Source organism: Pectinophora gossypiella, chromosome 28 (assembly GCF_024362695.1).
Source record: "Pectinophora gossypiella chromosome 28, ilPecGoss1.1, whole genome shotgun sequence".
In the NCBI taxonomy this organism is placed as follows: domain Eukaryota; kingdom Metazoa; phylum Arthropoda; class Insecta; order Lepidoptera; family Gelechiidae; genus Pectinophora; species Pectinophora gossypiella.
Genome location: NC_065431.1, coordinates 5,314,079 through 5,337,788, shown reverse-complemented (window position 1 = coordinate 5,337,788; position 23,710 = coordinate 5,314,079). Strand labels below are relative to the sequence as shown.

General features: G+C 40.4%; 2 protein-coding genes across 3 annotated transcripts in view; one reads left to right on the top strand and one right to left on the bottom strand.

Moving 5' to 3' along the window:
* Window positions 1-8,301, bottom strand: part of LOC126379099 (ankyrin repeat domain-containing protein 50) — an 86,216-nt gene extending 77,915 nt beyond the window's left edge. For both annotated transcript variants that reach the window (XM_050027679.1, XM_050027680.1), the window contains exon 1: window positions 7,755-8,301. The gene's annotated coding sequence lies outside the window, so the exon portion shown is untranslated. The remainder of the gene's footprint in view (window positions 1-7,754) is intronic.
* Window positions 8,302-8,808: 507 nt separating this feature from the next.
* On the top strand, window positions 8,809-23,251 carry LOC126379214 (DNA-binding protein Ets97D). The gene is made up of 11 exons (XM_050027903.1): window positions 8,809-9,145; window positions 10,506-10,601; window positions 11,055-11,176; window positions 11,703-11,853; window positions 12,638-12,791; window positions 13,590-13,715; window positions 14,969-15,042; window positions 16,067-16,152; window positions 18,160-18,292; window positions 19,252-19,405; window positions 20,142-23,251. Exons 1-11 carry the CDS (start codon window positions 8,995-8,997, stop codon window positions 20,266-20,268), a joined length of 1,374 nt encoding a protein of 457 aa, XP_049883860.1. The 5' UTR covers window positions 8,809-8,994; the 3' UTR covers window positions 20,269-23,251.
* Window positions 23,252-23,710: the final 459 nt, after the last annotated feature.

The following is a 23,710-nucleotide window of genomic DNA, read 5'->3' as shown; positions in this document are numbered from 1 at the left end:
CTATCCCGGATGAACCTATGGGGTTGTTTTTTCTTTAAAGTTTTAACGTTTTAATTTTCTAACGTTTTGCAAGTTTTAATGTAAGAAGAAGTTTATGATTGGATCAGATGATTTCAACAATGTTTTGTGAATGAAGATTCCTGCTGTTTTCTTCTGCGTTTGCAAGTTATTTCAAGCTTCATTACGGCGGAGCTTGCCTTGGTTGTTTGCACGTCGAAGCTTTTCTTTGTGCGGCGCGCATGTGGATGTGCCGCGCCTCGCCTTTTGTCAACACTCCGGATAAGGCCCGGTGAAGGACTGCGAGGTTGACCGGTGGACGTGCAGCCCGCCAGCTGCGTAACAGTTGGCCCGCTGCGCCGCCATCGTCCAGCACGCCCTGGCCTGAGCCGGCCTCAACTCATCACCTGTACGGTATTCCGGAACGCCTCAGGTAGGCCTGATAGTTGGAGGTCCTCGAGTAAGTGAGGTGCCTACAGGTGTACGGACAGTGTTTTAAACATAGTGATATCCCATGGTTGTAATGGAGTGACAATTAACCTGACGGACCAAAGCGCGACCTGTCTCCCTCCATAGGGTGTTCACCTACCTATGGTTGTACTTGTTAATTAAATGTTATAAGAATATACATTGTACGGATTCAAAGGGAGTTTTCTTTGTCTCATGCTCACCGGTCTATAACATCTAGCTGTGCCCTTCAGGTAAACACCACTTTATAAATTTTCTGAAACATATCTGTATTTTCATAACACCATTTCCTATTACACCTACCTTCTCCGTTAGGTAGTAAAAATCTAGTGTTTCAGTGGCTCTTAAATTAGTGATGTGATGAAGCCGGCGGGTCGTCAGTAAATAATAAATTGACAGTTTACACGTAATAATATGTTCAATAATATACCTACCACGGCCAATGACTCTTTATCTTGAGACCTCAGCTCCATAGTTATCGTGATTTATGAGGACAGGAAGCCTGAACGACCTAGGAACAGTGATTTACAATCCCCGGGAATTTTCCCAAAGTGGGAATATTCCCGTGTTAAAAACTTCTATACACACAAAAACTATTATATACAATCTATTTTTGATAAACGTAATTTACACGTACGATCACGAGCATTAATATGTACATACACTTTGGTACCATGTCACATTAACTTTTTTGACAAATTGAACTGGTAAGTCTCACTAAATGTCAAATATGTTAGTGCGACAGAGTCCTAAATGACTGTACTTGTGAGTAACTTGTAGCTTGTGAACGTGTAGACTTGGAAGTTTTGATAAACAGGGCACAGGTCTTATCTGCCTAAAGGTTAAGTAATAAAGTACTTTTTACAAAGTTTCGCGCCTTTTTAAAGCCGGGAACATTCCCACTTTGGGAACATTCCCGGGAAACATCGCTGCCTAGGAAGTTAATTTTATTGACACTGATAATGTACTTAATATTCACATCATGTGCACGCTTAAAACCACGTCTCTACCTTGTTAGGGTATCCAGAAATAGTATAATACGACAAATACATGCGTACATACATAAACAGCCTATATATATACGTCCCACTGCTGGGCACAGGCCTCCCCTCAATCAACCGAAAGGGGGTATGGAGCATAATAGGTTATTATAAAGTTAGTGATCATTTAGAAGATATGAATGCATGGGATTAACTGTCTGAGAACTGACATTAAGCAGCTAAATTAATCAATTGTATAACAATATTTTATGCTTATTTTTTTATTTTTTTTAAGAACGTCTAGGGCCCTGTGCCGAGGTTTTTCTTGCAGCTTCTTTTCCCCAGCTATACAGGTAGTGAGAAGCTGCAGTAGTTTTAGGCGGATGAGACGTTCGTTATGTAAAAATTGACGATTCAAAGTGTAACTATGTTACCTACAATCAAAGAGCAAAAGTGCAGTCACTGAGCCTAGCGAATTATTTCTAAACAGTGGTGAAATTATAAACCATTAGTTGTCATAATTATAAAATGTATGTTTTTGTAGGTGTTTTCGGTCTATAACAGAAACATGTAACCAGGAGGTCTTAAGTGCAACCAGTTTTATTACATTGCAAGAAACTGACTGGACTTTTGCAACTTATCGTACGGTCACGAGTATTAATATGTATACACTTTGAAACCATGTCACATTAACTTTTTTGACAAATTAAACCGTAAGTCTCATTAAATGTCAAATATGTTAGTGCGACAGGGTTCTAAAGTGGGTACATGATATTGCTTATGACTGAACATGTAATGTGACCAAAAACAATGTATGCTTTTACTGCGTTGATCCCACACTTTCATTTTCATTATGTTTATGTAATAATTGTAATAAAAAGACAGAGTGAGACTGACCGATATAAGGAAAAAGACGAAGGTCAAAGACATAACAGAACACATAAGAAAAATCAAATGGCGTTGGACTGGACATATGATGCGAGAAAAAATTGAGAAATGGACAAAAGACGTAACCGAGTGGTACCCCAGATACGGAACAAGAAAGAGAGGAAGACCAATTAAGAGATGGGAAGAAGAGATAAAAAATACAGCAGGAAATATGTGGAGAAGGCTGGCGAGAGACAGGGATAAGTGGAAAGAGCTGGAGGAGGCCTTTGTCAAAAGACAAATGGACGAAGAGCATAATTAAACACATCTTTTTTCTTTTTTAATATTATGTATAAATGTATAAGCTAAAAAAAATAAAAAATTGTTACAATAAGTCCATAATAAAGGCTATATCTATCTATCTATATCTATCTCATGTAATAATTATGATAATTAACAGTTCAAGTGCTGTCATAATTAACACAATTTGTGGAAAATAACAAACCGACCAAAAACATTTTCATGTAAAATGTTTCCAAGACGAGATCATATCGATCATCATCACTAACATTATCCCGTTCTTCACAGGGTCCGCTTACCTAACCTGAAGATTTGACAGGTCCGGTTTTTTACAGAAGCGACTGCCTGTCTGACCTTCCAACCCGCGAAGGGACAACCAGCCCAATACAGATTATGTCACATACCTCCGAAAACGCATTTCTCGGGAATGTTTCCTCATGATGTTTTCCTTCACCGCTAAGCACTCAACCATTCACGATCCAAACATGAATTCGAAAACAAATTCGACAATCATTGGTTTAGGCGTGTGCTGGATTGAACCTGCGACCTCAAAGTGAGAGGCAAGCGTTCTACCAACTGGGCTACTACCAGTGGCGGCCATAGCAAAATATTTAGCTGGTACGAGACCTCTTCGCCCTTTAAAATACAAAAAATAATCGATCAGATTACGGCCACCGAAATTTACCTGTTTAAATCTTTTTAAAGTGTTCTTTACGGCCACAAGATATGAGTTTTATGTGGCCGCAATCCAACCCGATGAAGTTAGTTTGCGGCCAGGTTGGACCAGTCTTGGTAGATTTAGATCGCTTGCACCGCCCGCCACTGGCTCTCACATGGCTCTCATACCGATCGCAATGTCCAAAAAGTTATCAGATCTCATGTAGAGCCAAGCTTCTATCTATACAAACCCTAAGTTTACAAACACCACATGTTAGGCAAAATATGTGCCTTGCGAAACTTTTTTTTTTGACGTGACTTATTGTAGATTTGCCGCAGATGGCATTAACTATTTGGCCGGACAAATGGGGAGCGCTGAAGGCTCTCACCCGGTACAACGTTTAAGACAACAGGCCTGAGGGTGCCCAGTTGGGCGCGAATTTCGGCTCAGGGTGTCGTCTGAGAGGAAAATTATTTGAAAGAATTAATCGACCCTAGTGGTACGATAGCGATAAGCACTGATTAAGGGATGTTGTCAACCACGCCGGCGGGGTCGGTATCGGGGTCCTGAAGTGTTTGGTGTCGCGAGCTGATTGGCTGCCTCTATGGCTAGAGTAATCGGGTCGTCGGGATCGCGAAACGTACCATCACACGAACATAAAGTGAAAAAACTATTTCGCTACCGTCACAAGATCGACGAAACGTTTGAAGAAATGGTAGCGTGGGAAGTCCGTCATTACTACCATGTCACATTAACTTTTTCGACAAATTGAACTGCAAGTCTCACTAAACTACAAATATGTTAGTGCGACAGGGTTGTAAGGAGGGTACATGATATTTCTCACGATTACATAATTAATTATGTTAAACTAACATAGTTAAACAATTCATAATGACCTAACCAGACTATCTTTGACCTTAATGTCTGTTACAACATTGAGTATGAGAAAATCACATGTAACCCGCACAACAAATAAGCATCATAAGCTCACGACTATATCCCAATTGGGGTAGTCAGGGGTATCTATATTTTTTTTCTTTTTACCTTTGATGGGTTTGCTCTTGGCCCCAGACTTGCCTAAGGCACTGACGAGGCCTAAGGAGCTCGCCCAGAAGGTGCCTGTTCACTCTGGCCTTGAAAGCACCCGGGTTATATGCACTCGGAAATACAGAAGACGGCATAGAATTCCCTAACAGTGCGCATAATGAAAATATCCATCGCAAGATGAACTAAGTACCCACGCCTCACCGAGCTTTCTGTTAGACCAACGTGATAGGTGAGCCGTAGCGCCGTCTATAATGGTCGAGACAACTGTGTTAGTGAAAACTGCACTTGAGATGAACTAATAACTCTTTCTCTCACTCCCCAGAACCCATTCGAGATTGACGGGATTGGGCGAATCTCCTTGAGTAATACTTTTTTGTTTTGACGGGAGTCCTAGTACAGCTTTGAAATAAGACTACTCTGGGCGCCATCCCACTCGCGTCAGACAGAATACTGCGTGGCGGAAGGCAAGAGGGAAACCACTGCTTTATTTTTCCCTAAAAAGTAGCATAGCAATGCTACACCGATGGCGCCGATTCCTGCAGACTCCTCCTAATTTAACTTTAAGTTATACCTGTCATTTTCTTATCCGCCGAAAAGGAAAGGGACGGATGATTGAAACTCTTAATTTTAGGAAGAATGAGTAAATAAATGAATGATCCGGGCGAATCAAAAGGTATCTCGCTCGCTCGCCAACCGTTAGACGTGAGCTGTCAACTTAATTCTATAGGGTTATTGGCCAATGTAAAATTTTTAGACGGTTGTTTTATATTTGTGCTTAAAATTGACGTGTGTTCCGTAAATTTTATGCTTGTCGATTACCCGTCCCTTTCCTTTTCGGCAGATAAGAAAATGACAAGTATAACTTAAAATAAAATTAGATGGTATTTACAGGAATTAGCACCAATGGCTCTCAAATTAGTGATGATGAAAGTATATAATTGTGTTTATATATTGCCCACATAACACGCGCGACATGCTTTGTCTACAGGAAGACAACTTGCCACACTTGGTATTAGTATTGAAAACATAAAACTGATATGATTCAACCCTTATCACTTGGAAAGGTCATGCATATTTGTACAATTACACTGTATAGTTAATATCTACATTTCTCTGACGCTATCTCTTAGGAATCTGTACCAGATAAGATGTGTACACCAGGGATGTTGGGAGCTCCGTAACGGTAACCGAAACTATCGGAGATCCGATATAAAAAATCATCCGTAACCGTAACCGAATCCGAAAAAAAGTTTCGGATAATATCGGATAGGGGCGGAGCCTAATTGAGACACGTTATGACAACTTGTTTGGATCGGCTGGCCGCTGCCAATGCCGACACACAAGCCGCGCGCATTGTTTGTTTTTTCTTCTTTTATCGTCATAACATACATAACTTGTCGCTATAAATAAAACCACTTTATTACCTATTTGTATTTTACTTTTGAAATTCGTTAAAAAATAATATCCGTAACCGAAATTATCCGAAACTAATGGATAATCCGAAATAATTTATTATCTGTATCCGTAACCGTATCCGGTATAATAATCATTCATAAATCCGTATCCGAAATGTCATATCCATAACACCCCTGGTACATACATACATAAACTCATAGTCATAATAGAATAGAAAATGTTTATTATAAAAGGACGCCACACACAAAAACAAGACAATAACATCACTTAAAAAACAATAACAAAAAGCATCGAGGATGTTGATTAGAATGACCATAAAGGTGGTGGTGGACATCCTGAGATAAAAGGGCCTCACTCAGCACAAGTCGCGGCGTGAACCACGACGCTGGTATTATGTGGACCCTGCTGGGTGAGGCACCAACGTAGTTGTTCATAATTATGCGTTAATATTCGTACATATATTAAATATATATAATCACTAATGGGGTTGGCAGAGCCATAACTAAAAAAAACATTACAAACTTAGCTTGCAGCTACTTTTTATATGAAGTCCTATGTATCTCATCGACACTAATTTAAAAGCCATGCTGCATGCATGGGTAGCATTTCCCATGGTACTTTTTTTTTTACTGTTTTTTGCTATTAATCTACTCAGCCTGTGTCCACCCCTGCTGGGTGTAAGCTTCCTCTCTTTCACACCATCCTTTCCGGTCCTGTGCGAGTCTCATCCATTGCTTTACGGCGTACTTCACAATGTCATCTGACCATCCCTTGGCCACCATTCAGTAACAGCTTTAGTCCATCTGTTGTCTTCCCGTCTTGCCAAGTGTCCTACCCATCTCCACTTAAGCCTAGCAATTCTGAATGCCGAATTTCAATGTTTTGTATACAATCTACCAGGTGGATGCCTAACATGGCATATACATGACAATAAATAAACCTCACAAGTTCATTTTTCATATGGATTATAGGAAAAATATTAAGGAATAAAAAACACAAAAAACAAACATACCTACCTACAAACATATTTTAATTATTATTTTTTTCTTTTTACAATTGTAGTTGAATGAAAATGATTTATGTTTATGAATTTTTGTGTTAAATAGACTTTTATTTTCAATTTTTTATAAGCATTGCAAAATTTTTCATGTTAATGTTCCAAATTCAAATTTAAATATAGGTACCTAATGAAACTCTTGTTTTGTTGAACAAAAATTTGTTAGTGTTTTGTTTCTTTTTTATGAGAATTATATTTTTTTAAGAAGTATAATGGAGATTTCAGCATTTCGTACATCATTATGGAAAAGTCAATCCTACAGGATTTATAAAATGTCCTGGAAAATAAACAGCTGGATATATATAGGTATCATTATTTTTATCCACTCTTACAACCTACATGGTCCAGTGGTTGAGCATTGGTATCACTATTCATAGGTCCAGGGTTTGATTCCTAGTGGGAAAAAAAGTCTAAGAAAAAAACACTTTGTCAGACTGTCTGTGGTTTGGTCAGAACATTGCAGGCCGAAATCACCTGATTGTCTGAAAAATAAGACCCTATGCTTCAAATGACATGTTAAGCTGTTAATTCATTAATAAAATATTTAATAAATAGAATAGTAGATACAGAGGGGGTAGAGTCTTTTTTGTAATTGTTTCTTTTTTTTTTGGTGCAATAAAGTGTATTTGTATTGTATTGTATGGTATACTTGACAAAGTGTGATGAAGAAGGGGTTAAATTAACTTTATTTTGCCTCTCTCAGTTCATGTTAATTTATGCTAATTAAAAACAAACCGCGCGAATTATCACATATGTATGACATTATGTATACATGTGTGTATGTATGTGTTGTATGTATGATACAATCATAAACAAAAAACATGCTGCAAAAAAACACTGGCCAGTATGTATGACTCATAATTAAACATATTGGCGACAGATGTGAGCCTTGGGAGGCTGAATAGAATTACTAACAAGCTTTTAAAAACAGAACGATAAATGAAACTAGTTTTTTTAAACTTACTTTTTCCACCATGGCACTGGAGATGTAATCAATCATACACAGAACTAAATGCTGTCTCAACAATGTTGATGCAACACAAAATCAATGAAACAAAACTAAATAAAGTGGTCACTTCACATCACACCCACGATTACAACCTTTCACGTCCATTTTGTGCTATAAATTCCATTAAATATGAATGGGGTAGTGAAGATGGGCAGTCTATTTTAGTCACTACACAGTTCATCTTTGACTCGGGCGGCTTGCATCACTCGCGGCGATAGTAAATCCTTTTTATAGAGGTTTATAAATTATGTATAGACAGATGTATTGAGTACACAATAAAGCGAGCGGTGGGCGAAGCGAGAAATTGAATGAAACTACGATTTAACTACATTGCTTCAATACTCGTGCTGTTCATTAAGTCCCGGAAACACAAAACGTAACTGCCATAATCAAATCGTGGTCATATTTATTTGGAAACAGTTTTTGCGGAGTAAAACAACGCGCAGCGCGCACGAGAGCGCTACACAAGCGATTTTTAATTTGCCTGCGGCCATAGATTAGATAGGACATGAATGAAATTCTATAGACAAGTTTAGTATGACATTTGTTTTTTTTACATCCGCGTCATTAGTTGCCAGTACAAAAAAAATTACCTACTATAAACTGTAGCAACACTAATGGCATACCATACTAAAAACATATTTCTCCCGGTTGTTTACAATAACTTAAAATGTTATCCAAAATTCAAAAGCAACAAACGCATTCGCAGCATAGGTTTTGTAATAAAAAAAATAAAAACTCCATCTTATAATTTAAAATTATAGTAAATAACAAAATTCTTAATATAATGTACAATTCAAAATAACTAATACACACTCAAGTTATTAAAACGTAATCAAACCGCAACAATAAATTAAGGTATGTATTGAGGATAACAGCTCATGCGACTCACACTACCCACAAAACGAGGTAAAAACTTTTAACTGGCAACATTTTTTTGGCTGTATGGAATTTTTGTTGTTTATCACTATTGATAGGCGAGGAATTAGAAAAAACTAGAACATAGTCTATTGTTTCTCCATGGTTCCTCGTTTTGGCGCACGCGGAAGTGGATTGTCGACCAATTTCCTTTTCCTTTATTCAAAAATTCCGAATTTATCATCATTTTGGGAGGAAAAACTTTGAGAAAAGTATTTGTGGTCACGTTTACCGCGATATAGTTGTGTCATTATACAATTAAACTGGTAAAATCACGATGGAAGTGGCTGACCTGAGCGATATTCTGAATGTTCGTTCTATAAAGATGGAAAACAGTGAAAATGCATTCGAAGATGCATCGGAAGGTGTTGAAATGTCGGATCCTCTATCGAATATGATACCTCAGTACGTTACTGAGTCAGATTTAGGTAAGTGTTTTATATACTGCCATAAAATATCTCAAGGTAAAGAAATATATTTGATATGCTAAACTGACAGGCTCACAACAAGTAATTAATTTTAAAAACCTACTGATATTAAAAAACCTAACGAGTAAAAAGTCTTTCTAAAACTCAGAATATCGCCATAATCACAAAGAAAAGCCACATAACACTAAATATTAACATCCTAACATTACATAAAACTTGTTTGGAAACATAGAACTCAGTTTAGTATTTATAAGAGTACGATTTCTTTAACGTGACTAATAGTCCGAAAACGTAAGATGATTCCGTGCTTCGGAGGGCACGTTAAGCCGTTGGTCCCGGCTATTAGCCGTAAAAACACCTCCACCAATCCGCATTGGAGCAGCGTGGTGGAGTATGCTCCATACCCCCTCCGGTTGATTGAGGGGAGGCCTGTGCCCAGCAGTGGGACATATATAGGCTGTTTATGTGTAGGCTTGTATGACTAATAGTCATCTCCTCTTCAAATGGAGATGCTACAGAGCATGATACCATAAAATTAATTGCTTGAGTTGAATTAAATGGGAATCAAACCTAAGGCCTTTGATTTGAAGGATAATTCTTTAAACAATTAGTTTGTGAAAAGGCAATGATGCCTATTCAGACGGACTCAAACTTAACCTAGTTTGACAATTACTGCCATCCTTCTCTAATAATACCTGTGAGAAAGAGATGGAGCTAGTTTTAGTCCTGTCAAATTAAATTGGTGGTTGCCCGAATCAGCCTCACTGTGTTCCTTTATACAATATATCAACCAGTCACTGTAATGATTTATGTTTAAACTTCTACTGTCTTATTACATGACAAAGACCGACCAAACATAATACCACTAGATCATGGTTAACTTGACATTTCCTCCACTTGACTCGGCCTCAGCTGAGCATCTTGGCATTATAAGTTGACAGTTATGTCCTCAACTTGAGGACTTTTCTCACTGGAGTCGAACATGTCATACTGCCAACATAATAATATGAAAATGATGATACATGACCCCACATTTTTATTTTAGTCTAACATGCTTAAAAGCTATTCTGCCTAGTACTAAAATATTTCTGAACTAAAAGTTCAAAATATCTACTTGTTATGGTGTGGGCTGCTTAGTTTACCTACCAAGCAAACCCTGGTGTTAGTGTTTTTTCTTGAACTGCCTTTCGGCCGCTGACATGGTTCATGTTATGACGACCACTACCATCAGAGATAGTAATAACCGGGACCACCAGGTTGATAGCTAAGTAACTATTTATTTATTTTCTAGTTTTCAGTGCACATAAAATAAAACCGTTTAACTTAAAAGTTTTTATACCGATTTTTTTATTGTTTTCAGGCTTAATGCAAACAAGTGCAGAGATATTTCAGACACCGCTGGCGATGTTCGACACGGCTGATGATGATGACACCATGCAGAGCAATGATTCTGGAGGTACAATAAAATACAGGGTGTTGCGACGTCTCATCCGCCTAAAACTACTGCAGCTTCTCACAACCTGTATAGCCGGGGAAAAGAAGCTGCAAGAACAACCTCGGCACATGGCCCTAGACGTTCTTAAAAAAATAAAACAATACAATTTCATGTAACACAGCATTTATGGTTTGGACTAAACTAATGATTTTCGAATTCATATTTGGATCATAAATTATTATTGCGTGCTCTGCGGTGAAGGAAAACGTCGTGAGGAGACCCACATGCCTAAGAAATGCGCTTCGGAGGTACGTAACCTAACCGGTACTGGGCTGATTTTCCCTTCGCGGGTTGGAAGGTCAGACAGGCAGTCGCTTCTGTAAGAAACCGGACCTGTCTACAGGTTAGGTAAGAGGACCCTGTAAGAAACGGGATAATGCTAGGGAGATGTTGACAACAATTATGATTTTTCAGAGGAGGTGATAGTCCAGCTGATGGACATAAGGACCAGGCTGTCAAAATTGAGGACTATGCTGGAGAGAAGGCTCGGTGTCGACCTCTCTGATTATACCTTCTGGCTGCAGGATGCGAAGATGGTAAGTTTTATACGTAACTAGTTTCAGCCCGCGGCTTCGCTCGCTTTAAATTCTGGGTAACAGGAACCCCTTTCTTAATGTAGCACAATTTAGCATCCTACCTCGAAAACTGCGAAAAGTCCCATATAACATTTCACCCCAAAGACGACGCATGATTTTTTGTTAGTCTGCATACCATTTTTTAGCTTTCTACCTTCAAAATTGCGGAATGTTTCATACAAACTCCCCCCCCACGTTTTAGGGAAGTGGGAGGTTAGAAAGAGACAGAAAATGGCCTATGTCACCTACAACAAAGGCCATTTTTTGTCTATTTGTCACAAAGTGACCAGGAACGCCGTCTACAATGGTCGGGCCAGCTTTGCAGTTAGTGAAAACTGCACTTGAGATAAATTATTAACTCATTAGTGCAACTCCGGTGTTGGGATTCGAACTGGTACTCCCCATTTGAGAAGCCGGCGAGCCATAGGACCAAAGTGACTACAATGGAAGTCGCTGGCGAAAGCGTTTAACGTTATCCACTCCACAGCTGGAATGCCACAAGACGCTGGTGGAGCAGTGCATCCGAGGGTCAGGTGTGGTGCAAGTAAACCTTCAGATACGACCGTCCACGCGGAAGATCAACATCCTCGACGTGCTCAAACCTGACGAGGAGCTGGCGACGTCCAGGGACAGCGACTGTGAGTGATGCTGGTTACCTTCAGCCCGTTGCCATGGCTACTTTAGTCCACCATACACTACACAGACACCTACTATAAAAGACCAACTGCCCTTATGGTAGGACTATGACTGTAAACCAAGCAGCAAATATTACACTCCACCTTAGTCCACCACCACGCCCCTTAGTCCACCGCGCCTTATATTCTCCCATGCACCCCATATCGGCTCCGCCCCTCTATAGTCCACCATCAGACATCCCATAGAGTTCCAAGCGCCCCAAAGTCCACCAGACATCCCATAGTGTCCCATGCGCCCCATAGTCCACCAGACATCCCATAGTGTTCCTTGCGCCCCATAGATAACCAGACATCCCATAGTGTCCCATGCGCCCCATAGTCCACCAGACATATTTTCCCAAGCGCCTCACAGTCCACCAGACATCCCATAGTGTCCCATGCGCCCCATAGTCCACCAGACATCCCATAGTGTCCCATGCGCCCCATAGTCCATCAGACGCCCCATAGTCCAACAGACGCGCCATAGTCCATCAGACGCCGCATAGTCCAACAGACGCCCCATAGTCCATCAGACGCCCCGTAGTGTCGCATGCGCCTCATAGTCAACCAGACATCCCATTTTTAACATACATACATACATAAACTCACGCCCATAATCCCAAATGGGGTGGGCAGAGCCACAAGTAATCAAAGACAACTTGCAGCCACTGTTGATACGAAGTCCTAAGATCCCATTTTTAAGCATTCGTCTTTTTTTTGTAGTATAATTGAGCCTATTTCCCCACAGACCTAGAACTAGAAGAGGAAATGCAAGAGCCATCTGAGGAGGTGTCGTGTTCCCCCGTGGAGCGTCCTCACGCGGCCGCCGTCAACTGGGTGGTGGACAACCAGTTCCGCAGCGACCACAGCCGCCTGCGCATACCGGACGACCCCAACGACTGGTAGGTATGATCTCAGAACAGTGATGATCGAGATGTTGAATTAATCAACTACTTGGCCGGACAAATGGGAAGCGCTCCCTTACTCCTTAGCGGCTCAGATTTCATGATGTGCTCAATAGAATATCACACGTTGGCCACATCATGATGTAGTTTGGCCAGATCAATGAACACAAAACATTTAACGATATGAGCAACTAAATGCATGATTACTTCATGATATGGCCAAACGTTGGCAATCATATCGTAAAATTAGTAACATTATCCACCGGTAGTGGCGCTGGTGTCGATTGTATTTAAAACTTGATTGATATTATAAATATTATAATCGATGTAATTGTACAATTATCTATATCGATTAGGTAAATAAGTTTGAGCTTAAGAAATTAATCGACTATTCGCATTTTTAATATACCACATAGCATGGACACCGCCTACATTAACGACATGGCCAAACGTTGATTGAAATATCATTAAATGTTGACGTTTCAACGATATGGAGAACTTACGTTGTCTATGTCATGAAATGGTCGAACATTTATGAAACTATCAATTCTAAGATCAGGGGGGTTAAAATGGCCACATCGAAACAATTCATCTAAGAAAGCAATAATGCAACTTGACATTTGCGCATATAAAAGTAAGTGCGCAATGCAAACAAATGTCAAATAGCAATATTGCTTTCTTAGATGAATTGCTTCGATGTGGCCATTTTAACCCCCCTGGCCAGGACATCCACAACTCTCCGAGCTTTCTGTTAGACCAGCGTAAAATGGCGAATCTTGTGACTTATCTCCCCAGGTCAGTTCAGCACGTGAAACTCTGGATCCAGTGGGCAGTGCGCCAGTTCAACCTGACCGGCATAAAGTTGTCCGACTGGAATATCAGCGGTACACAGCTCACCACCATCACCAATGTGGAGTTTAAGTAAGCTTCTTCTTTTTAAGGGTCTGTACCCAAAGGCCCCACAAAAGGACAGAGTCATCTTCTTGCCCACTGCGGCAATTCCTGTTCGGCGCGTCCTTGCCGCTGGGGTGGGCGCCTCTTAACTTCAGTAGGCTGGAGTGAGATGGTGGCCGAGTTCGAATAAGGACCCAGACCTACGGGGTATAACGTAGAACCCTTGCCATACGGGTGAAGACCTCAACGGTTGCAGTGGCGGAGATGGGAGCCATCGGTACGGCAATGCAGGACGGAAGAGGCGAGTCACAGGGACTGTAACCTGGAACCTGACAAAGCAGCAGTAACTGTCAGTACTATTCAAAGGCGGACAGGAGTCCTAGTACGGCTTTGAAATAGACTACTCTGGGCGCCATCCCACTCGCGTCAGACAGAGTACTGCGGGGCGGAAGGCAAGAGGGAAACCACTGCCCTATTTTTCCCTAAAAAAGTAGGATGGAGAATGCTACACCGGCAAGAGCGTGGCTCTTGAATTACTGATGTGACCCAAACGCCAAAAACGTAACCTTAATACCTTTATTTTTTGACGTGACTTATTGTAGATTTGCCGCAAATGGCATTAACTACTTGGCCGGACAAATGGGGAGTGATGTCACCCGGTACAAAATTTAAGACCTGAGGGTGCCCGGTAGAGCGTGAACCTAATTTTTTTACATTTAAGGCTACATTTCAAAAAAAATATATTAAGTAATACAAACTGGATTTAAAAAAAAGAAAAGAAAGGAAAACATGAAACAGTAGGACTAGGGCCCTGTGCTGGGAGGTTTTCTGGCCACGTCTTTCCCTCAGCGTTACAGATTCCGATGTGGTAGTAGTTTTACAGCTAATTACATGATATGTAATTTAATTTTTCTTGACGTTCAAAAAGCGCTAACTTTGTAAGCCAATTTTGAAAAATAAATATTTTTCTTTTTGTTTAACGCGCTTGGTCTGCGATTGTTGAAGTTAAGCAACTTTCGCAAAGGATAGGATGGGTGACCACAAAAAAAGTTTTCATCTCGAGCTCCTCCGCGCTTCGGAAGGCACGTTAAGCCGTTGGTCCCGGCTGCATTAGCAGTCGTTAATAACCATCAATCCGCACTGGGCCCGCGTGGTGGTTTAAGGCCCGATCTCCCTATCCATCCATAGGGAAGGCCCGTGCCCCAGCAGTGGGGACGTTAATGGGCTGGTGATGATGATTCTGAAAATGTCCACTAACCCTTATTCCTTGTTGGTTTTAGAGAAAAGGTGCCGTCAGACCCAGGGGACTTATTCTGGACACACTTCGAGTTGTTGAGGAAATGTAAATTCATTGGTGAGTAGTAGTTGCCTGCTTATGATTATATCTATTTATTCTGATGCATCAGCAGTAACACAAACACACAAATAAAATCCCTACCTAAAATTTACGTGTGTTCCATAAATATATGCCCGTCTATTATCCGTCCCTTTCCTTTTCGGCGGATAAGAAAATGACAGGTAGGTATAACTTAAAATACAACCCCAGGGAAAAAACGGGTGTTCCGCTCCGGTTCGTTCTTGGAACAAAGGTTGGCCATTGCTATTCAGCGCGGTAATGCGGCGAGCGTTATGGGCACCACTAATATGTTATTACTCGAATTTATAGTCAGGTTTAGTCTCTTTAGCAAGTATTCTGTATTTATGCATTTTTTACTTTTCTTATTTTTTTTTTTTTCTCAAATACTTTACATTACGGTTTAGGTACGTAATTATGTGCTTAGACTTTAGACAACCGGCTGCAGCTGAAAATCAGCGTCATAGTCTAGCTACAGCTAGACATATTTGCTGAGCTGAAGCCGTTTCGCCATTAAGTATAATTATTATATTAAGTAATTTAATCATCTAAGTATGTTTCTTGTATGCCGAATAAATATTTTTTCTTTCTTTCTTTCACCTTTGCACCGGGAACGGTCAGGGGCGGGTTGTTTATGGACTAAGATTTTTTAATGATTTTATGATCAAAAAATAAATATGACTTGTACGGTCACGAGCATTAATATGTATACACTTTGGTACCATGTCACATTAACTTTTTTGACAAATTGAACTGTAAGTCTCACTAGGTAAATGTCAAATATGTTAGTGCGACAGAGTCCTAAAGTGGGTACATTATATTGCTTATGACTGTACATCATCATAGTATGCAAATAAAGGTTTTATTTACTTAAAATAAAACTAGATGGTGTGTGCTGGAATCGGCGACATTATATGTTAGAAAGAAAGAAAGAAAGAAAAATATTTATTTCCCCACACAAAAACATTGTACATGACAATTTACGTTTAATTTTGTTAATAACATTTTTTATTGTAATTTTCAGCCGTTGTCCAAAACGATGATCAACAAGCGACACCAAAAGACGTAATAGAAACACCACAATGCGTCATTAAGAAAAAGCCGAAACAGGTAAGATATGGTGCAAAAGTCCAGTCAGTTTCTTGCAAAGTGATAAATTATAATTAAAACACATAATAACGGGTTCTTACCGCGTTTAAAGTACGGATATGAGACTCCCGATATTTCGACACTGTTGCAAGTGCCATGATCACGGGATGACTGATGAGATTGGAGTGGAGTAGGTAGATCCATAATTTTCTACGGGCAGACATAAACGCGGTAAGAACCCGTTGTTATGTGTTTTAATTGTGATAATAACCGCGTAAACTTAAAACAATGTATAAGTAATAAATTGTGAAGGAAAACATCGTGAGGAAACTCACATTCCCGAGAAATGCATTTTCGGAGGTATGTGACCTAACCTATATTGGGCTGGATTTCCCTTCGCGGGTTGGAAGGTCAGACAGGCAGTTGCTGCTGTAAAAAACCGGACCTGTCAAATCTTCAGGTTAGGTAAGCGGACCCTGTGGAGAACGGGATGTTAGTGATGATCGATATGATCTCGTCTTGGAAACATTTTACATAAAAATGTTTTTGGTCGGTTTGTTATTTCCCACAAATTGTGTTAATTATGACAGCACTTGAACTTAATTATCATAATTATTACATAAACATAATGAAAATGAAAGTGTGGTATCAACACAGTAAAAGCATACATTGTTTTTCGTCACATTATATGTACGATAAGCTGCAAAAGTCCAATCAGTTTCTTACAAAGTAATAAATGAACTGGTTGCACTTAACACCTCAGTTACATGTCGTTTCTGTAATAGACCAAAAACACCTACAAAAACATAAATTTTATAATTATTACAACTAATGGTTCATAATTCCACCACTGTTTATAAATAATTCGCTGGGCTCAGTGACTGAACTTTTGCTCTTTAATTGTACATACTTTTGTTCAGTTATTTAGAAGTAGGATTAATGCCGTAGATAGATAGATAGATAGATAGTTAAAATACTTTATTGAGCACAATGGACACAAAATACAGAGATAAGGACAGCATATACAGAAAAGCACAACAGGAGGCCTTATTGCTCATGCAGCAATTTCTTCCAGGCAACCTTTGGGTACAGGAAAATTAGAAAGAAAAAAGAAGAATTAGTAAAAATGAGATCGTTGCGCAGCATCTGCGGTGTTAAATTGAGTGATAGAGTGAGAAACAGTGTGAAAAGAGAGAGATGTGGTGTAAAAGACGATATAGTGAGTGAGATTGAGAAGCATGTTAAGTTGGTTTGGTCGGTCACGAGCATTAATATGTATACACTTTGGTACCATGTCACATTAACTTTTTTGACAAATTGAACTGTAAGTCTCACTAAATGTCAAATATGTTAGTGCGACAGAGTCCTAAAGTAGATACATTATATTGCTCATGAGTGGACACGTAGAGCGGATGAAGGATAATAGGAACGCAGTGTATAAAGCGAAGGTTGGTGGTAGGGCTGGCTGAGGAAGACCTAGAAGGACGTACATTGACCAAATTGGAGATGTCATTAGAAAAGGTTCAGTTCAGTAAGATCTACTCTGTAAAGTCAGATGTTTGGTAAGGTCTTTACAGGCTTGAATCACCTGATTGTCTGAAAAAATAAAGCCTACCTCCGCTAACCCGCATTGGAGCAGCGTGGTGGAGTATGCTCCATACCCCCTCCGGTTGGTTGAGGGGAGGCCTGTGCCCAGCAGTGGGACGTATATAGGCTATTTATGTTTATGTTTAAGATCTACTCTGAACCGGCGTGCGTGTATGAAACGATTGATGAATGTGGAAGAAGCAAGAGAATGGAATTCCATAGTTTGCGGTGCGAAATCACCGCAAACTATGGAATTCCACCATAGTTTGAATTCAACATTCCAACCACCTCCACGACTGCTGTAACACTGCTGGCGGTCGACTCCCGAGCAGTCTGATGGCGTGAAGCTTGCTGACACCAACCTGTCTGCTAATTCATGTTGCCAATAGCCCCGGTTCCTGCAGACACCTAATCTTCTGTACCTCCCCCCCCCCCCCCCAGCTGGTGCTGCCAGCCAGCCCCGACGACGAGGTGGGCGCGGCGCGCGGCGGCAGCAACGGCCAGGTGCAGCTGTGGCAGTTCCTGCTGGAGCTGCTCACCAGCGCCGAGTACTACGACGTCATACGCTGGCATGGTGAGTGCGGCAAACCGACTCACGATCCGGAGGTCCCGGGTTCGATGCCCGGTGGGGACATATCACAAAAATTTAGCAGTCGTTAATAACCACCAATCCGCACTGGGCCCGCGTGATGGTTTAAGGCCCGATCTCCCTATCCATCCATAGGGAAGACCCGTGCCCCAGCAGTGGGGACGTTAATGGGCTGATGATGATGTATAAATAAAAAAGTTATTATAAAGTTAGTGATTATTTAGAAGATATTGTCTGAGAACTGATATTAGGCAGCTAAATTACTCAATTGTATAAAAATATTTTGTTTTTTTTTTTTTTTTAAGAACGTCTAGGGCCCTGTGCCGAGGTTTTTCTTGCAGCTTCTTTTCCCCGGCTATACAGGTTGTGAGAAGCTGCAGTAGTTTTAGGCGGATGAGACGTTCGTTATGTAAAAATTGACGATTCAAAGTGTAACTATGTTACCTACTGAATAAAGATATTTTTGAATTTGAATCATCACTAATTTAAGAGTCACGTTCTTGTCGGTGCAGCATTTTCCATGCATGCTACTTTTTAGGGAAAAAATAGGGCAGTGGTTTCCCTCTTGCCTTCCGCCCCGCAGTACTCTATCTGACGCAAGTGGGATGGCGCCCAGAGTAGTCTATTACAAAGCCGTACTAGGACTCCTATCCTCCGCCTCTGAATAATACTGACAGTTACTGCTGCCCTCTGTCAGGTTCCAGGTTACAGTCCCTGTGACTCACCTCTTCCGCACTGCGTTGCCGTACCGATGGCTTCCATCTCTGCCTCTGCAACCGTTGATGTCTTCACCCGTACCCCCGGGCAAGGGTTCTACGTTATACCCCGTAGGTCTGGGTCCCTATTCCAACTCAGCCACCATCTCACTCCGGCCTACTGAAGTAAGAGGCAATTTAGGGTGGGGGGGATTTGAATATGTATGTATAATATTCTTCCCCCATCAGGTACAGAAGGGGAGTTCAAGCTGCTGGAGCCGGAGCGCGTGGCCCGGCTGTGGGGCGCCAGGAAGCACAAGCCCGCCATGAACTACGAGAAGCTATCCCGGGCGCTGCGGTACTACTACGACGGAGACATGATCGCCAAAGTCTCCGGCAAGAGGTAAGTCTGCCTTGCTTAGTGTCGATGCTGGCTCGAGGTAGAGGCATGGCGCGTGCTGTAACCGCCAAACACTGACACGTCTACTCCGCTCGTCTCCGGCAAGAGGTAAGTCTATACATGCTCATGAGCCAAATGTGTTCCTCTAGTTATTAAATAACTTGTAATGTATACCCTCATTGGTTTTTAAAGATGTGTTGCTGTTGCAGTTTCATGTCATTTCTTCTCCTCAGCCATAACACCTTGCGATATGACGTAAATTCAAAAATGTTACATTGACCTTCAACAAGTTTATCCCTGATCCATTCAGCAGCGGCGAGTCGTACCGGTCCACCAATGCGCTCATTACCCCCCAAAAAAGATGAATTTAATTTACTTAATCTAGAATTTTGAATAGCAATTTTATTTTTATTCTTTGTATTGTAAGTATGCCTTTCGCAGTTTCTCGGAAGGAGACATATATAGATATAATTAAAAGACGTAATAACGGGTTCTTACCGCGTTCAAAATAGGGATATGAGACTCCCGATATTTCGACACTGTTGCAAGCGCCATGATCACAGGATGAATATCGGGAGTCTCATATCCCTATTTTGAACGCGGTAAGAACCCGTTATTATGTGGTTTAATTATGATAATAACCACGTAAACTTAAAACGAGATATAGATATGTTTTGTGAGAAAATAGATTTTATTTATTTTTTTATTTTTCTTTTTAATATTATTCGTTTTGTTACAGGTTCGTGTACAAATTCGTGTGTGACCTGCGACATCTTATCGGCTACAGCCCAGGGGAGTTGGCAGAGCTGGTAACAGAAGTGCATATAATGAACAAAGTTAACCTATACGTTAATAATTGTAAATAAACAGGTCGGAAAACATACGTTTGTAAGAGTTTGTTAAATAAGTAAGATGGATGCACCACTTGACTAGGCCAATGAGGATAAAAGCTGCCTTTTTCTCCCATCAGAGGCCTGTTTTATAAAACTTACAATTGTAAATTACAATGACAATTTGATTTACATTGCGGAGTGGAAAAGTTAATACCAATTTATACTTCATCAGACTTAACTTTGGTAAATATCCCGCTGGCTGGAGGTCGGTTAGAAAACTTTGTATTTCCGTTTTTTTAACGGAACAAATTCTGTTTTCAGGATAATTCAGTAGAACAAATCCAGATCTAATTCTCTGCATCACTCTTATGTCTCCCAGACAGGGGATCCCCTCTGAGTGTAGACACATCACACTATTTGAGTAAACAAACATATTGTTTTGGTTATATTTCTGCACTATAACCCTTTGCGCAGCCTTTTGTTTAATTTATTTTCTTATGGACGCATAATCGGCAGGCATATAAAAATGGAACACACGTCAATTTAAATTACCCACCCAAAATTTTATATTGGCCAATTTTTTATAAGCCGAAAAAGAAAAGAAACGGGTAATAGACAAGCATAAAATTTATGGAACACACGTCAATTTTAAGCACAAATCTAAACAACCATATAAAAAATATACATTGGACTGTAACCCTACAGAATTAAGTTGACAGCACACATCAAACGGGTTGCATATCAGCGAAATGTCTATTTTATTCGCCCGGATTGTTCATTCGTTTTATAATTAACAGTTAACAATCATCCGTCCCTTTCCTTTACGGCGGATAAGAAAATGACAGGTATAACTTAAAGTAAAATTAGGAAATGACCCCGATTCCTACAGACACCTCCTAATTTTACTTTATGTTATACCCGTCATTTTCTTATCCGCCGAAAAGGAAAGGGACGGATTATTGACAGCTCTTAATTTTAGGAAGAATGAGTAAATGAATGAATAACCCGGGCGAATCAAAAAGGTATCTCGCTGGTATGCAAACCGTTTGACGTGTGCTGTCAACATAATTCTGTCGGGTTATTGGCCAATGTAAAATTTTTAGACGGTTGTTTTAGATTTGTGCTTAAAATTGACGTGTGTTCCATAAATTTTATGCTTGTCGATTACCCGTCCCTTTCCTTTTCGGCGGATAAGAAAATGACAGATATAACTTAAAATAAAATTAGATGGTGTATATAGGAATTAGCTACATTGTCTGCAGGAATCGGGGCCATTATGGAGAACTGTCAAAATGTCAAAACACTCAACAGTGCTGCCGCATACATTTGAGCTTCTGGTTTTTATCCTCATTGGGAACTTAGTCGAGAGCTTACGTTTATTGAGGGGAGGTCTGTGCCCAGCAGTGGGACGTATATAGGCTGTTTATGTTACGTTTATATGTAAGAAAAGGACTGAACGTGTTAAGGTATTTCAATTATGTTTAATTTGTGAATACATATTAGCCAGAAGCAGAAGGCAAGTGGGAAACCACTGCCCTATTTTTCCCTAAAAAAGTAGCATGGAAAATGCTGCACCGACAAGAGCGTGGCTCTTAAATTGATGATGGCATGATAGCCGTGTTCGCAGAACGCGGACTTGCATCGCTCTAAACCACTGAATTTTACTTAATCGGATTCGAACTTGCGACCTCACAGTGAAAGTCAAAGTCTTCCAACTGGGCTCATTTTATTATTGTTATACAGGGTGTTAGTAACACCGTAACGAATACTGAAGATGATTCAGCTCATGATTTAATCGGGGGTAATATCAGCTCCAAGACAGTTAATCCCATGCATTTATGTCTTCTAAATAATCACTTCTTCTATCGTGTGGGTTATGTGGATGACCAACCCCATAAACCCTGGTGTCAGGGTTATTATTGAGCCGCCAAAGGCCCCTGACGTGACTTAAGTAACGACTACGTACTTACATCAGTAAGTAGTAACCGGGACCAACGGCTTAACTTGGCTTCATCAGATCATCTTACTCCTGGACAATCAGGTGATCAGCCTGCAATAATCATTCAACCTCATCAACCCTGGTGTCAGGGTTATTATTGAGCCGCCAAAGGCCCCTGACATGGCTTGATGAGGTTGATAATTCACCTCACAACCCACACGATAGAAGAATAGTCACTTACCTTATAGTAAGCTTTTTTTATAAAGTTTCTGTTTAATTACTGTTCAGATGGATTCTGGATATTATTGGGAATCTTATTATAAAAACGTATACTTTGCCCCTTAAGATTATCTTTTGCAGTCGACTAATATGATACTGTGTCCTTTTCTGTCACTCCGAACCGTCATTTGCTAGAGCGATATAAATAGATTCGAGTGGGATCTCCTAGTCCAGTGGTTGATACTTATTACACAACACATTCAAAAATTATTTACACAGTTTATAGGTACACCGTTATATCCCTACCTCGGTAAAATCAAAAAAATGTAATTATAAAACAAAAAGTAGTAACCGGGACCAACGGCTTAACGTACCTTCCGAAGCACGGATCGTCTTACTTTCGGACAATCAGGTGATCAGCCTGTAATGTCCTAACCATACTAGGGACCACAAAGTAGTTTTTGTGATATGTCCCCACCGGGAATCGAACCCGGGACCTCCAGATCGTGAGCCCAACGCTCAACCACTGGACCACGGGGGCCGTTGTGTATGGTGACTTGTTGTTTTAAACCGAAATAAATGGTTGATTTCTCTATAATTTCAACCCTTGAACATTAAGATCGATGTATGAAACTCTTATGGTAGTATTAATAAACTAATCTCAGCTTCGAGACTGCCCTCAAGATCATGTCAGTGTGACAGTTCTCATATAAAAACAGAGACTTGAGCATGATCTTGAGGGCAGTATCAGGTGAGATTCGTTTATTAATACCACCCTTAGTATACTTGATTAAAATTAGGTTTGTATAGTTAATAATGAAAGTATGTTATGTACAAATATAGTTTATTTAAAATTTTCATACGATCTTTTTTTCATCATCCCCCAAGCCACCTAGCATTATCCCGTTTTAAACAGGGTCCGCTTAACCCGTCCACTGTCCCGCGAGCACCCGGTGGCTCAGACGGTGCAAAAGCCCCGCGCGTCCGCCGTGCACACGGGTGCTCGAAAGAAAAGGGCGCCATTTCCCTTTTGTTTTTTGTCTCTGGAAACGTTCGAATTTAACTTTTATGTGTCAAAATGAGTGAGTAATTCATTAGGAACTATTTTTTAGTTCAATCAATGTGTGTATCCAAACAAAAAATGGAAAAAATAACGGCCCGGTCAATGGCCGAAAAATGGCGACCGTTTTTCAAATTTCTTGCGGTATCCTAAAACCCCATTTGGGTTCTGAGCCTCGGCCGGGCTGTACATTGGACGGGTTAAACAACCTGAAGAATTGACAGGTCCGGTTTTTTACAGAAGCGACTGCCTGTCTG

Coding starts and splice junctions, on each gene's coding strand:
- LOC126379214 (XM_050027903.1), top strand. CDS start 8,995: ATGGAAGTGGCTGACCTGAGCGATATTCTGAATGTTCGTTCTATAAAG. Junction 11,854..12,637: donor GACGTCCAGGGACAGCGACT/GTGAGTGATGCT, acceptor ATTTCCCCACAG/ACCTAGAACTAGAAGAGGAA. Junction 18,293..19,251: donor CGACGTCATACGCTGGCATG/GTGAGTGCGGCA, acceptor TTCCCCCATCAG/GTACAGAAGGGGAGTTCAAG.